This window comes from Quercus suber, unplaced genomic scaffold, assembly GCF_002906115.3.
Source record: "Quercus suber isolate HL8 unplaced genomic scaffold, Cork oak 2.0 scaffold_23, whole genome shotgun sequence".
NCBI lineage: Eukaryota > Viridiplantae > Streptophyta > Magnoliopsida > Fagales > Fagaceae > Quercus > Quercus suber.
The window spans coordinates 2240513-2256046 of NW_027069488.1; the positions used below are offsets into that span (position 1 = coordinate 2240513).

The 15534-nt window shown below is 34.6% G+C and overlaps 1 protein-coding gene across 1 annotated transcript; it reads left to right on the top strand.

Annotated features, from left to right (window-relative positions):
• Positions 1-476: 476 nt before the first annotated feature.
• LOC112031195 (pentatricopeptide repeat-containing protein At3g13880) lies at positions 477-15299 on the top strand. Its single transcript, XM_065765547.1, is given in 8 exon segments — positions 477-603; positions 833-887; positions 2243-2383; positions 3621-3689; positions 10449-11601; positions 11604-12354; positions 12846-13570; positions 15125-15299. Coding segments are annotated over 4 exon segments (2550 nt in total). The 5' UTR covers positions 477-603; positions 833-887; positions 2243-2383; positions 3621-3689; positions 10449-10586; the 3' UTR covers positions 15184-15299.
• Positions 15300-15534: the final 235 nt, after the last annotated feature.

The following is a 15534-nucleotide window of genomic DNA, read 5'->3' on the forward strand; positions in this document are numbered from 1 at the left end:
CTAAATATTCACATGCTCTTTATTTTTCATAGATTTTTAGAGAAATATATGATTGAAGGCATGGGGAGGTTGTTTGTGATGAGTCTTGAAGGGAAGATCTACAGTTGTAAGCATTGCCAAACAGCCCACACTCATCTTTGCACTTTGTGAAGACAAAGTTTCTAAGGTAAAATTGTTTTGATTTATTACCTATTTTTTATTAGTTAGATATCATGTGGCTATGGGTGTTGTTAAATTGTTTGGTTTATGTTGTGTACTTGTGTGTTTAATTTTTGTTTTTGTTTGAGGGGTTATTATTAATTAANAAAAAAAAAAAAAAAAAAAAAAAAAAAAAAAAAAAAAGGCACTATCAAAGCAGAGTAAAAAAGAAAAAACGCACTTAAAAAAAAGGCTTATCCAATCTAGTCCCAAATATTTTTAACCTCACACTCACACATATTCACCAAATATTTGATTTGTCTTTAAAAAAAAACCCACACCGTTTCGGTGGGTAAGCACTTTATCTGTGTCTATATATATAACTTCTCTCCAAATTTATTCCTTCTCATGCCCTTTTTCCTCTGCGAAGCCTGCCGCCACCGTCAGCCAGCGAACCCATTGCCGGTAAAACTTAGCTCTTTTGTTTTTTCCTTTTGCAGTTGTAGTGCTTGAGATTTTCTTTCTTAAAATTCTTCTCCTTCTGGGTGAATGTTTGCGTAATTTTGGTGTCTCTTTGTTTTTGTTCAAAGATTTCATTGTTATTGACATCTTTGTTTTTGTCCTCTATACGTTTGTTGAAATTCCCCAGTGAATAATTTGATTTAGATTAACTATATTCTCTATATTGTAACAGTGACTTGAACGGTGCCCACTGGAATCTCTTTATTCTGTAATTTGGATAATACTTGGTAACTTCATCCACTTTTTTGTTTTTCATGAAAGTATCTGTGTGTGAGCAATTAGTAATGTGGGTTTAAAGGTTTTGTCTTAGTTCATTGTTATTGACATCTTTGTGCTTTTTTTTTTCTCTATATGTTTGTTTAAATTCCCCAATGAATAATTTGATTTAGATTAACTTGATGTTGTCCTAAATTATCTTAAGAATTCTTATCATTTTTGTTGTTTGATTTTGGGGGTACATGAGAGAGTTTGAATGTTAAGGATGATTATAATTGCTCTGTATTGATTTTGACGTCGGGAAAGTAAGTAGACATGATGGGGAACTCTTATGGCAATTATCACTATATTAGTTATAGCAGTTTTGCAAATAAAGGATCTTATTCCAATTGTTAACTTTGTGTATTTAGCAGTTTCAATTTGTCTCTTTATTCTTCACCAATTGTTTTGTTTGTATCAATACTTTGTTTCATCAGTAGTAATTAGAAATCTGATTGTCCTAATAAGCAATAGAGTGAGAAAGCATAAACACATTGGTATGGAATCAATTGCATGCCTGATGGGGGAAGGGTTGTATAGTTCACAAGACCTTCACCAAAGCTTGGGCTCTTTTGTTTACAAATTTTTTCTTTGAATATTTTATGTTTGAATGAAAATGTTTTTGGCATTGAATATTTTATGTTTGAATTAACATTGAAATCAATGGAACTAAAACCATTTTAGGTTAATGGTTTGTTTATCTATTGTCATGTTGCTAATAGCTTTATAATAAAAAAGAATATGTAGTTGAGCTAAAAAATAAGTCAAAAAATTTATCACAACCCCGGTGTAAATTTTGATTTGTTTCTTTGCTTAGTTTTTCGAAGGGATTTTCTTCCCTTTGTAAATTTGAATTTGAATTTATTTTATTTTTTATTTTTAGGTTTCTGTTTAGGCACTGATCTGTGAGCCTTTGATTTAGAGATAAATTCAAATTTTGAAAGGAAGTTTTAGATTATAATTTTTATTGGGTTCCATAAGGGATTTCAAGTTTAAATTTGATCCAAGTTATAATCGCTTAATATGTATTCAAATGTAATTGAATTATAATAGTCTTTGAGATTGTGTATTTGATAGTTTAGGGAAAACTAAAAAATAGGTATGCTTTTTTTATGATTCATTTATGTTGGGTTTGTGCATTGGCATTAGAGTTAGGGAATTTCTTTGCAAATTTGAAAATTTTCATTGAGAATGAATTTGGGTTTGATTTAGAGGTTGCTTGGTGTTCTTGAATGTAAATTTTGAAATGAACTGTGTATGTGAATGTAAAGGTTTAATTCCGTGCAAGTTTTTCCAATCCTTTTTTTTTTTTTTTTGTGTTATCCAGAAAACAACATCTATCCAATTACTTTTCAAATAATAGGATCAACAAGAATTTCAAACACAAGGAGCTTGCATAGTAACAAGAAATTACTATTATTCAAATCCACCAGAAATATTCCAGCAGAAAGCCAGTCAACAAATAATTGTAAGTTAACAAAATCTATAACTTAGGGGGGAGGGGGAGGGGGAGATTAAATGTGAAACCTGATCATATTGTTGTCACTTCTCATCATCTTTCAAAACCTACAACGACAATAAGAATAATACTTGGTTCTAGCCATTTGGTATATAATATTAGAAGACAATTTCTGGCTTTGTGAATGAGAGGGGTTGGGAAACTGAGAAGTGGATCTGATTTGATTATAATTTATTTCATGGTGGGTTTGTGCATTGAGATTAAATTTTTTTATTTTCTCTGCAAGTTTGAAATTTATCATTGAGAGAGAGTTGTGGATTCAGTGAAGTGAATGATAGAGGTTTAAGAAGAACATAGTATTTTGATATTCTTATTTTGGGTTTTAATTTTGTCTTTTCTTTGAGTATTTTCAGTTTAGTTGGATATGAAGTTTCATATTCAATTAAACTTGATAAAATAACTGATGTGAGTACTTTTATATTACATTTAAATAATAATATTAAACATTTTTAATGTTACTTATACATTTCATAATACATTTTACACAATATTCTATTAACAATGTTATATGAGTGATGCTACAAAGATTTTGTCAACAACTTACCAAGTGAAGAAGATGCTGATTCTGTTAAATTACAAAAAGTAGATGATGCAAGTGATGCACAACACGCAGCTAAATCTGCAACTATGAAGAACAAAAAAACTATTCATTGACTATTGCAGATCGACTAAAGAGAAAGAGGAAACAAAGAATCCTTTAAACTGTTAAAACTTGTGTCACAAATCATTTTTAACTTTTTTTACAATAATGTAATCACCATTAGAAGGTGTTTTGTTTTGAGTTGAGAATACATAGCTGACCTTACAAAATAAGTGCGAAGGAATAGTTGGTGTAATGTATATAATTAAATTCTGAATGGTGTTTGCCATAAAGGCATGTATACTTTATTACTAATACATGTATTGCACTATTAGTGTGACGTAGATAGTTTTGATTATGGAATCTCTATTGGTTCATTGTTCTGTTTGCTTGCCAAATAAAAGAAAAAAGAGAAACAAAAAAAAAAAAAAAGATTTCTGTTGTTAGACTATTTCCCATTTTTAAAATTTTTAAAAAGTATATTTAACTTAGTAAAGTTGTTAGACAAAATAAAATTTTGTTGCTTGAGAGTCTATTTTTTCAATAACTCTGTGAGAAGATAAAGTATTTCTTTTAAACGGTTGGAACATATGGTTTATTGTACAGGGATTGTGGCATTATTATTAATCCAATGGATATCATTTTATAGAGAAGTTGAAACAGAGACTTTGACAGGTAAAATCTCTTTCACTTTCTCTCCAATGTGAGTTGCCCATATTGTTGTAATGAATCTTAAAAGGATGGAAGTTGTTAGCATGCATTTTTGTTTGAAAACCTTTGAGATTACAATGTATTTAAAGCCACTTAGAACACACAATCCTTGTCAGACTATTGCCGAAGCACATAATTCTTGGTGTTTAAAAGTAAGCATATTAGTTTTCCCTTTCAGTTAACTTAAAAAAAAGTTTTTTTGCTGCTCATAATTTGTATCATACTCAGAATGATAAAATTAAGCTATTCTTCAATCACACAAAGTTCAAACTTTTCTTAGAAACAATACTAATTTTGTTAATGAGAAAGAAAGGAAAACAAATACTGTTCATTATCTATAAAAGAAAAACCAAACAGCCTGGCAATCCCCTATCTGTTGTGTGTTAGACAGCACCTTTAAAATAAAATACCCGGCTGTTTTGTTCTTATTCCAGAATTTGATTGAATTCTGTATAGTGTCCATTATGAAGATCTAATAAATGGACACATATTCTCCTTTCTACAGTATATACACAGTCTAATTAGGGTTGATAAATTAGCAAATAGTTTTTTTCCTTTTTCAACCATGCATTACATACAAAGGTATAATGTACCTGTTTTTTTTTTTAAAAACAGTCTCTACTAGACTATTGGTTCTCCCTATTACTATATTTAATGGAATATAGATTTAAAAAAAATCATAAACTATTATTAGATAAAGGAACCCAATAGTTAGCTATTGAAGATCAATATTGAACACAAACTCTGACTTAAGGAGAAGCTACAACATATATTTAGAGTCCAGAATGCTTCATCATGAACAAAGGCCTAAAACTTTGGGTAAACAAAACACATGTTCTATTATTGAGTATATAGAAATTAATTGGCCTGAATTCAAGCTTGACTCACATGTTTCATTATCCTCAGTGTGTGTCTAATTTGATATCCCTTTTAGATTTGAATAATTTAATGCTGAAGCATTCCTACTTATTGGATTTGTTAGGACTTAGGAATGGTTATTTTAGGATGCGTGTTAACTGATTTTTCTCTCAGGAAAAATTAAGTTAAAACATGGTAATATGGCCTTTTTGGCTAATAAGAAAGAGGGTCATTTTCTGCGTTTTCAAGTTGTAGCTTATCATGTAAAATTATGCATGACTGTCCCTTCTTAGGCTCATACCACTGTTTTTTTCTTTAAGAAAACATATGCGTTTTAGTTTTGCATAAGATTGTTATGGCATTCATTTTCTTTTCCTTAAACTTGATAATAGTTTTCCCTTTTCATCATATCCTTGATTTGTAGGAGAATATATCTCCGTCCAGTTGACGATAGACTATAATATGCAGGATTTAGGGAGTTTTCAACTATAATATTAAACGACTCACTGGAGGAATAAATTTCATGTTCTAGGGGAATAAAAACTTTTTTATTTGGATTTTCATTTAGAAGAAAGCATGCATCTTTAAAGGAGGCTCAAAATTCGTGTATGTTTATAAAATAAAAGAAATTTGTTGAATACTTAAGGTACCAGATTCCCATTTTAAAACAAGTTTAATCAAATTTTCAATTAGAATGCACAAAAAAATGTAAATTATGTTTGAATTGGGAATTAAATGCAAAGGTTTTTGATTGCATGATTTAAGAATTGTCATAGTGGCAGTTTAAGTTTAGAATTTATCTTTCATTTATTAGGAAAAATCAGGTGAATAATTCATGTGTATGTTACTATAGCATTACATTTGATAGATTTTACCTACAAGACAAGGTTCTATTCAGGCAATAACCCAATGTTTATCTCTCTTTCTTTATAATATAATTACAGTTTTCTTATGGGTTAGATTTGGTTTTAAATTTTTGATTAAGGTTTTGCTTTATAATTAGTTTCCAGAAGCCTTTTTCTGTTACTTCTTCGTCTACTGCAATTCCAAAAGGCTGTTTATTCAGTTTGAAAAAAATTGCTGTCTTTTTGGTTTTTATTTGTTTTGATATTGATGAAATATATTTGCTTATTGTTTTGAGGCACACAAAACAGTTCGTTTAGGCTATTATCGGATTATCCTCGAACTTAGACTCATGATTTGAATTTTTCACAAAGATAGTGCTTAGTGATGGTGTTACACATTGAAATAATATGTAGTTGATGCATCTTGATTCAATCAATATGAAGTCCTCTTTTTTCAAAACATTGAAATAATATGTAGTTGATGCATCTTGATTGAATTTTAAAGCAATAACACATGAATATGAGAGTAAGATATATTGTATATGTATTATAGGATATTTCTATAAAATCTACATTTGTTCTATATTGTACTAGATTAATGAGAATTTTACTGTTAATACTGAGTGAAGATTTCATTTATTTGGTTGCTGGTGATGTTTGAGCTCAAATCCTTTTTGTTGTAATGAATTATGTGTATTCCTTTGAATATTAGTGCTGTAGTTAACCATTTGTGTAACTTATTCCTTAAAATCCATAGCGAAAATGGGAAAATGGTTGTGGAGATTTGGGTATGAGAGAGAAGCGTTATGTAGAAGGGTTATAAGGGTTAAATATGGAGTTGAGGAGGGAGATTGGTGCTCTAATTTTGTTCCAGGATCCTATGGGGTGAGTTTATGGAAAACTATTAGTAGTGGTTGGTCTACTTTTTCTCGCTACATTCAGTTTCAGATTGGAGATGGGACTAGAGTGAAATTTTGGCATGATGTCTGGTGTGGGAATAATCCTTTGAGTATGTGTTTTCCAGATTTATTTGAATCAATAATGATAAGGAGGCTTATGTGGCTGATCTCATGTAGTTTCCTAACAGGGTTCTTTTTTGAGATTTGGAATTTTTGCGAGAAATTCATGACAGGGAATTAGTTTCTTGGAGTACATTGCTAATAGTTTTTGTGCCTTTACTATTGTAGATAATTTTATGTAAATCTAGTTCTATTAAATAAGCTTTCTATGTGTTAAATTACTTTGGATCATCTAATGAAGCGACATACTTTTCACGCCCTTTTTACCTTTCCTGTAAACACCAAGTATCCTACTAAAGTTGATGAGCTCTAGCTCAAATGACACCTTTTCCCCTTGTAAAAATTAAGGTGGGAGGTCAAATCGTAAGTTCAAGAACCACCAGGGTACGTGGGTAATTACCAATACAAAATTGTTTACTTATTAAAAAAAACCATCCAATCTATCATTCAGTATTGAGAGTTATTTATTTTGCTTAGTGTCTATTGTGAATTTATTTTCATTGAGGGCAATTGCTAAATTTCAAAGGAGGAAAGATGGAGTTGATTATATGTTATAACAATTATTTTATTTTGATAACTAAGAATGTTATATATACGAATGGCTATTCTATGCGTGAAAAATATAAAGCAAACCCAGAAAATACCAGAAGAAGAAAACAGAAAAAACAAAAAGGAAAACCAAACAACAGATAAATTACAAAAGAGAAAGAGAGCTAAGAAAAGAGGGGAGATAATCACTAGTCGTGATTCCCCATACTCGAGACCAAGCAAAAAGAGTCCCACTAAAAGAGGCAATCATCTGAACACTTGAACTATCTAAATCCTCAAAAGTCCTTCGATTCCGTTCTTTCCAAATACACCATAGGATGCACAATGGAACTAAGTTCCAAATCTGAGACGAATGCTTCCCCAACAATTCCACCAGCCAAAAAGCAAATTTGGGATCGATTTAGGCATAACCCAAGACAAACCAAAAGTTATTAAGACAAAGCTCCACAATCGATAAGCCATCTCACAATGAAGAAGTAAGTGGTCTACCGTCTCTCCACAATGCCGGCACATAATGCACCAATCTACAAAATCCAATCCCCTCAATCTTCTCAAGTTATCACCCGTTAGGATCTTATTCCAAGCTACACACCAAACAAAGAAAGAAACTCACCTACGAGCCTTTACTCTCCATATTCCTTTCCAAGGAAAGACAATTGAGGGAGAGTCTCGCAATTTGTTATAATATGACCGGATATCAAACTCCCCGTTAGGCTTCAACTTTCATCTCATCTGGTCTCTAACATCCATTGGAGGAGTATTAGCTCCCAATATACGAAGAAAATGCAGCCCTTCATCCATCTCCCAATCATTAAATTCTTGAATAAAACGAACATCCCAAATTCTTTTATCCTTCGCCCCTGCCTTGACAAAGAAGCTTCTACAGATGCCTCCTTATCAATGGCAATTCCATACAGCCTTGGGAAGGCCACTTGGAAAGGTTGATCCTCATACCACCCATCCTGCCAAAATCTCACTCTATTCCCCAACCCAACAACAAACTGACAATTCTTGCTAAAATCCTCCCATCTCATGCGAATCCCTCTCTACAAACCACACCCATGAACTTCCCTACTAGGTTTGAGGTCCATCCCCCCCATTCTTCCCCATATTTTGACGCTACCACCCTCCTCCATAATCGACCCTCTTCCTTCCCAAACCTCCACAGCCATTTCCCCAATAAGGCCTTATTGAAAGTAGTAATTTTCCTTATCTCCAAACCACCGTTAACTATAGGCGCACAAACTTTATCCCATCCTACCAGATGATTCTTGCTATCACCCCATAGAAAGTCCCTTTGCAGCTTTTCAATCTTATTAGCCACATAAGTAGGAATGATGAATAGAGATAGAAAATAGGTAGGAAGACTAGATAATGTACTCTTGAGTAACATTAATTGACAAACCCCCCCCCCTCCCCAAGACAAATACAACTTCTTCCACCTGGCCAATTTTCGCTCAATTTTTTCCAAAATAGAATTCCAAATTGAAGGGAAGTTATGTGAAGCCCCCAACGGCATGCCAAGATAAGACATAGGCAAAGTTTCAACTCTACAGCCCAAAATTTCCGCCATGGCATGCACATCAACAACCTTCCTTATTGGAACCATTTCACTCTTGTGCACATTGACCTTCAAACCTGTTACTGCCTAAAAACTGAGTAACAACAACCGAATATGAAGAATTTGCTCCACATCTACATCACAAAATAGGATAGTATCGTTTACAAACAATAGATGTGAAACGTATTCCCCACCACCCCTCCTACCCTCAACTTTAAAGCCATGAATCAAGCCAGCTCCCTCCACTCTTCTCAACATCCTACTGAACACCTCCATCAAAATCAAAAACAACACAGGAGATAGCGGATCCCCTTGTCTTAACCCCCTTGAACTACCAAAAAAATCAGTTGGAGACCCATTAATCAAAATAGAGAACTGAACTGTGGAAATACAAGTACGGATCCACTTACACCATTTCACTTCAAAGCCCATTCTATTCAATAAATACAGCAAAGCCTCCCAATTCACATGATCGTAAGCTTTCTCAATATCAAGTTTACAAATAACTCCAGGAACCCTACTCTTCCCTCGGCTATACACACACTCATTCGCAATAAGAACCGAGTCAAGGATTTGTCTCCCACCCAAAAAGCTATTCTGAGTATCAGAGATCAACTGATCTAAAACCACTCTCAAACGATTTGCCAAAACCTTAGCCAAAATTTTATACACACTCCCCACCAAGCTAATAGGCCAAAAATCTCTAATATTAGAGGCGTCATTCTTTTTAGGAATTAAAGCAATGAAGGTAGCATTGAGAGATTTTTCAAACTTACAATGTTGAAAAAACTCTTCAAAGACCGCTAACATGTCTTTCTCCACTACTCTCCAACAATGATGATAAAACGCCATAGTAAACCCATCCGGACCTGGAGCTTTGTCTCCCTTCAAATCACTTACGGCTTGAAGTACACTGTTTTAAAAACCGGACCGGACCGGCCGGTCTGACCGGTTCAACCGGGAACCGGAAGCCAATCCGGTCCGGTTAAAAGCACCATAACCGGTCAACAACGGGAAAACCGGCCAAAAACCGGGGTTGAACCGGAAATTGGAAAAAAAAACGGTTTGATGTCCGGTTCGGTTTTTAAAACCATGTTGAAGTATCTCCTCTCGCTCAAACTTCCTTTCAAGCCAAACCCTCTCCATATCCACAATACGATCAAACTCCAAACCCTCCACAAAAGGCCTCCACCCCTCAGACTCCTTGTACAAATTTTTATAAAACTGGACTATCTGAGTAGTTACCTCAGATTCCTCCTCAAAAACCACCCCATCCACCTTCAAAGTCCTCAGATGATTATACCTTCTATGGGAGTTAGCCATTCTATGGAAGAACTTGGTGTTATTATCCCCTTCCTTGATATTTAACATCCTAGATTTTTGTCTCCAGGAAATTTCCTCCAAGGAAAGAAGATGCTCCACCTGGGACCTCAAATCTGCCCTATAACAATTATATTGTGAAAGCTCTCAAATTTCGTGTTGTTAGTCACAGAAGATCACCTATAAAGCTATATGATTGATAGCATCTTTGACTGTGTGCATTATTTGTCACAATCAGGCAAACACACCATCTATATGTGAGTTTGATTTTAAGTGTTAGTATTTGAATTCTACCTCTTTTTTTTTTGGAACAATTGTCAACTGTATCAAAATGGGTAAGCTTATAATTGCTGATATCAATGCAAACATGCACGATCAACATTATGAAAAGATGTTTGAATCTTCTGCAAAACATGCTCAAAACTAATGACTGTATTGCAATTTTCCCAGTTCATTGGAGATGGTCATCTACTTGCTTGGTTAATATGATAGCTCTGCACCTTTTATTATTGGTTTTGTACTCCATTTTCATCTCCCTGATATTTATCTCTTTTGTTTTACTATTTTGTAGTATGAGAAGGATAAGAAATTGACCCATGTACAATTCAAAGCAAATTTAGAGAGGATGCTACTCATCTGCTTTTGAAAGGCCTCCTATGTTAAATAGACGAGGATTCCAACTCCATTTGGGAACAAGGCAGATAAAAACATGTTTCTCCAAGAAACAAAACCCACAAAACCAAACTTTCTCCCCCTCACCACCGAGTTTCCTGGGCTCATTCAACCTAGAATCCCCCCCACCATATTGCCACCAACTATACCATTACATAACCTGCCACAACATGCTCAACCTTGTCGTCAAAACTTTTCATTGGACTCTGTAGCTTATACAAAACTGGTCCAGTTCTCTACCAAATCTGGGTCTCTTATTTATGGCAAGGCTGCTCATGGCCACATGATTAAAACTGCTTTCAGATCATGCTTGGTTTTGCTAAACAATCTTCTCCATATGTATTGCAAATCTGGTGAGATAAATAGCGCTCGTAAGATGTTTGATAGAATGCCAAAGCACAATGTTATTTCATATAATTCTCTGCTTTCTGGTTATTCCCAGATGGGTCTTTTTGTTAAGGCCATGGAGGTGTTTAATGAAGCAAGAATAGTTGGTTTGAAACTTGATAAGTTCACCTTTGCAGGTGCTTTAAATTTGTGTGGTCAAACTGGGGATCTTCTGTTGGGTAAGCTGATTCATGGTTTGGTTATTGTTAGTGGGTTGGGTGATAAAGTTTTTTTAGCCAATTCACTTATTGATATGTACTCAAAATGTGGTCAGGTCAATAGGGCGGCACTTTTGTTCGAGTGTTCTAATGACCTGGATGAAGTTTCTTGGAATTCCTTGATTGCTGGTTATGTTAGAATTGGTGCCAATGAGGAAATGGTGAAACTTGTTGGAAAAATGCACCGATTAGGATTGAAGTTGAATACTTATGCACTGGGAAGTGTACTGAAGGCATGTGGCACAAATTATAAGGATTCAAATCAACATGGGAATGCACTTCATGCCTTCTCAGTCAAAATTGGATTGGATTTGGATGATGTGGTTGCAACTGCATTACTTGATATGTATGCAAAGACTGGGGATTTGGTTAATGCAATCCAAATTTTCAAACTGATGTCTGACCAAAGCATCTTCATCTATAATGCCATGATCTCTGGATTCTCCATGGTGAGACTATTAGTGATGAATATGCAAATGAAGCTTTTGATCTTTTCTCTAAGATGCAAAAGAAAGGAATGAAACCCTCAAAGTTTACGTTCTCAAGCATGCTTAAAGCTTGTAATGCTGTTGAAGCATTTGATTATGGAAAGGAAATTCATGCTCAAATTTGCAAGAGGAACCTACAGTCGGATGAGTTCATTGGAAGTGCACTAATTGATTTGTACTTTTTGTCAGGTTCAGTTGAGGATGGGGTTAAATGTTTTGCTGTAACTCCTAAGCTAGATATCGTCTCATGGACATCCATCATCTCAGGTTATGTTCAAAATGGGCATTTTGGAAGTGCATTGGCTTTGTTCTATGAACTTCTATCATTTGGAATGAAACTTGATGAGTTCATAATATCAAGTATGTTGGGTGCTTGTTCCAATTTGGCATCCCCAAGATCTGGACAGCAGATTCAGGGATATGCATTAAAAACTGGCATTGGCAAATTTACTATTATTCAAAATTCACAAATTTGCATGTATGCAAAGTCTGGAGACATTGATTCTTCTCATTTGACCTTTGAAGAGATGGAAAATCCAGATGTGGTGTCCTGGTCTGTGATGATCGGTAGCAATGCGCAACATGGGTGTGCAAGAAAAGCATTGAGTCTTTTTGAGTTGATGAAGGGTTATGGAATTGCACCCAACCACATTACATTCCTTGGAGTTTTAACGGCCTGTAGTCATGGAGGTCTTGTTAAAGAAGGACTCCGGTATGTTAATAAAGCCTTTTTACATTTCATAATTGTGTGATTTTTTTCTTTTGATTTTTTTTTTTGGAAAAGGGGGGGGGGGGGGGGGGGAAGGGATGGTATCCTTCATCCTCAGATTTTTTTTATTTATTTTGCCATTAGTTGTTTTCTGAAACTAGGACTTGATGAAGAAAGTAATTTTAATAAGTTGTGATTTGAATCTGATTGGTGCATAAGGGTAAATTGTATACTAGGGAGAAGAAAATGCAGATGTACTCCTTTTGATCAATTTATTATTCAACGTCAATAATATTTAGATAGAATATGAAGTTTATTTGTGATACTGTGAATTAATTGCCCCCCCCCCCCCTCCCCGCGGAACTTGATCTAAAGCAGAACCTAATTAGTTAATCTATGAAATTAATAAGCAGTGAAAAAAATTGTAAATAGTTGTGTGCACATTTGGTTTTTAACTTGTATTACTGTCATTTCACTATCCTTGTCCATGGCAGATTCTTTGAAAGCATGAAGAAAGATTACTGCATGGCAGTTAATGTAAGGCACTGTGCCTGCATTGTTGACCTCCTGGGTCGTGCGGGAAAGTTGGCTGATGCTGAAAATTTCATTCTGAATTCAGGCTTTGAGGAAGATCCAGTGATGTGGCGAGCCTTATTGAGCGCTTGCAGGGTTTATAAGGACACAGTCACGGGAAAACGTGTTGCAGAGAGAGTAATTGAGCTTGAACCTCAGGGATCTGCATCATATGTGCTTCTTTACAACATCTACAATGATGCCGGGATTAATTTACCTGCAACAAAGATTAGGGAATTGATGAAAGATCGAGGAGTTAAGAAGGAACCTGGTCTAAGTTGGATCGAGGTAGGGAACGAAGTTCATTGCTTTGTGGTGGGTGATTGTTCTCACCCAATGAGTCAAGTGATATATACACGCTTAGAGGAGATGATGAAGAGGATAGAGAAATTAGGTTATATAGAAGAGAGGCCTATTTCTAGTATCTCCGAACCAAAACTCAATGCCAGCACAGTGATGAACTACCACAGTGAAAAGTTAGCTGTGACTTATGGGATTCTCAGTCTGCCAGCTTCAGCACCAGTGAGGGTGATGAAGAACTTGAGAGTTTGTCAAGATTGTCATACAATGATGAAGTTCTTGTCGAGAGTAGAAAAGAGAGAGATAATTCTTAGAGATTCAATTCGTTTCCATCATTTTAGAGAAGGTACTTGTTCTTGTGGAGATTACTGGTAGTTTCAATAGAAGTAAAATTTTGGGTTAGTGATAGGAGAAATGAGTGAATTTTCTGGCCACAAATGCTGAGTCATATGAGTGAATATTTTGCTTTAGTACTAGAATCTATATTTTTCTAAATAGCAATATTATAGACAATAAATTTTACAAATTATTAAAATTATGATTGATGGGGAAAAAAGAACCCACCGCAAAGGTTGTGAGCTAATTTTTTGGGGGTATAAATACTCAAAACACGGCATTGGAGTCCACATTCTGTTCGTCTCTCATGCCTAACAAGGAATGTAGTAGAACTTTTTTTTTTTTTTTTTTTCCTTTATTTTTTGATGAAAGGAATGTAGTAGAACTTACTAAACAAACAAGACAAAGATTAGAATCCAAAGACCTGAAAACTCTATGTGAAAACGAGAAAACTCTATATATTTTTTTCTTTAATTACTTTCCTCAATTTTATTTTACTACTATTTTATTGATGATACTCTGAAAGACCTGAAAAACGAGTCATCTTTGTCAACAAACCACTGTGCTAGTTGTACCAGATGAAAATTTTCACTCTCTCGTAATGGTGAGAGAATTATCCTTCACTGCAGGACTCACGGCCCTTATTGTACTTGTATTTGTCCATAAAACTTGCAGTACTGAGAATAATATTCATCAGTGTGCCCCTTCTTCCTCTGGCAATAAACAGAACATAAGTAATCCATTTTGATTGACGAGCTATCCAGAAGCCTGTGGCGACCTAAGGTATGAATTGTCTTGTGAGAACAATCGAACGGTGTTATACTTATTTGAAGGAAAATACTACGTACAGGAAATCAATTACAATACCTACACAATCCGGGCGGACTCAGGTATACAGAAGGACAATTACTTCTCCACACCGAGTTATTCTTCATATCAATATAATTTCAGTTCTCAATGGAGTTCTCTGTTGTATGACCGGCAAAACTACAACACATGGATTGTGGTTTTCTTGAGCTGTGAAAAACCAGTGAATACTCCATTCTATTTGGATACTTCTACTTGCAATGACAATGGATAGTATTCTTCCAACTCTTCAATTCTCATTCCAAGAGGTATAAATATGTTACAATTGGTACAATAAGTGCGAAGGATGTGAGGGACTTGTGCAAAGTGGAGATGCTGGTTATGACATCTTGGCCAGGAAATGATAATCCAATTATTTCCTGTACAGAAGTCCACAATAAATTGGTATATGGTTTTGAGCTTTCATGGAACCGATTTATTTGTGAAAGTCAATGCGGAAGAGGGTGCAGTTGCTACTTTGATAACTTGAACCTTGTCCAATGCAACAGCGGCAAGATTGGTGGGTAAATATAGCGAGAAAGGGCATAACACTTTCCATTCTCTAATTAAATACCTTACATGTTGACCATTATTTTCCTCTCACAATATTGAACTTCTAGTTATCGAAGAAACTTCTTGGTGATGTTATTGAAATTTAATAGATTTAATTTCAAGGTTCCAAATGCTGATGTTATTCTTTTCTTTGTCAAAAATGCAGGATTGGGTGAAAAACTATATATTTTCTTCTTGGGCGAGGTTTCTATCTCAAAAAAGTAGTTTGAACTTTGAAGGATAATAGATATAGAATCGACTGTGATATAGAATTGCATGAGTAATTGTACGTGAGGAATAACTTATTTATTGGGCAATTGAATGATCACAATCTTTTATTAGGCTTGAGTAAATGAAAGCAAAAATGATCTAATTTCTGAAGAAGAAAGCTTCTTGATGCATACCACATCCATTCCAATGTAAAAGGCATGCTAAGGTAGTTTCAGCATAATGACTAAATTAATTTTAAAGTTCGAAACAGTACTGATGTTATTCTTTTCTTTGTCAAAATTGCAGCATGGATTTTAAGTCTATAATACCTTTACACAGGTGAGGTTTCTATCTCAAAATGAAATA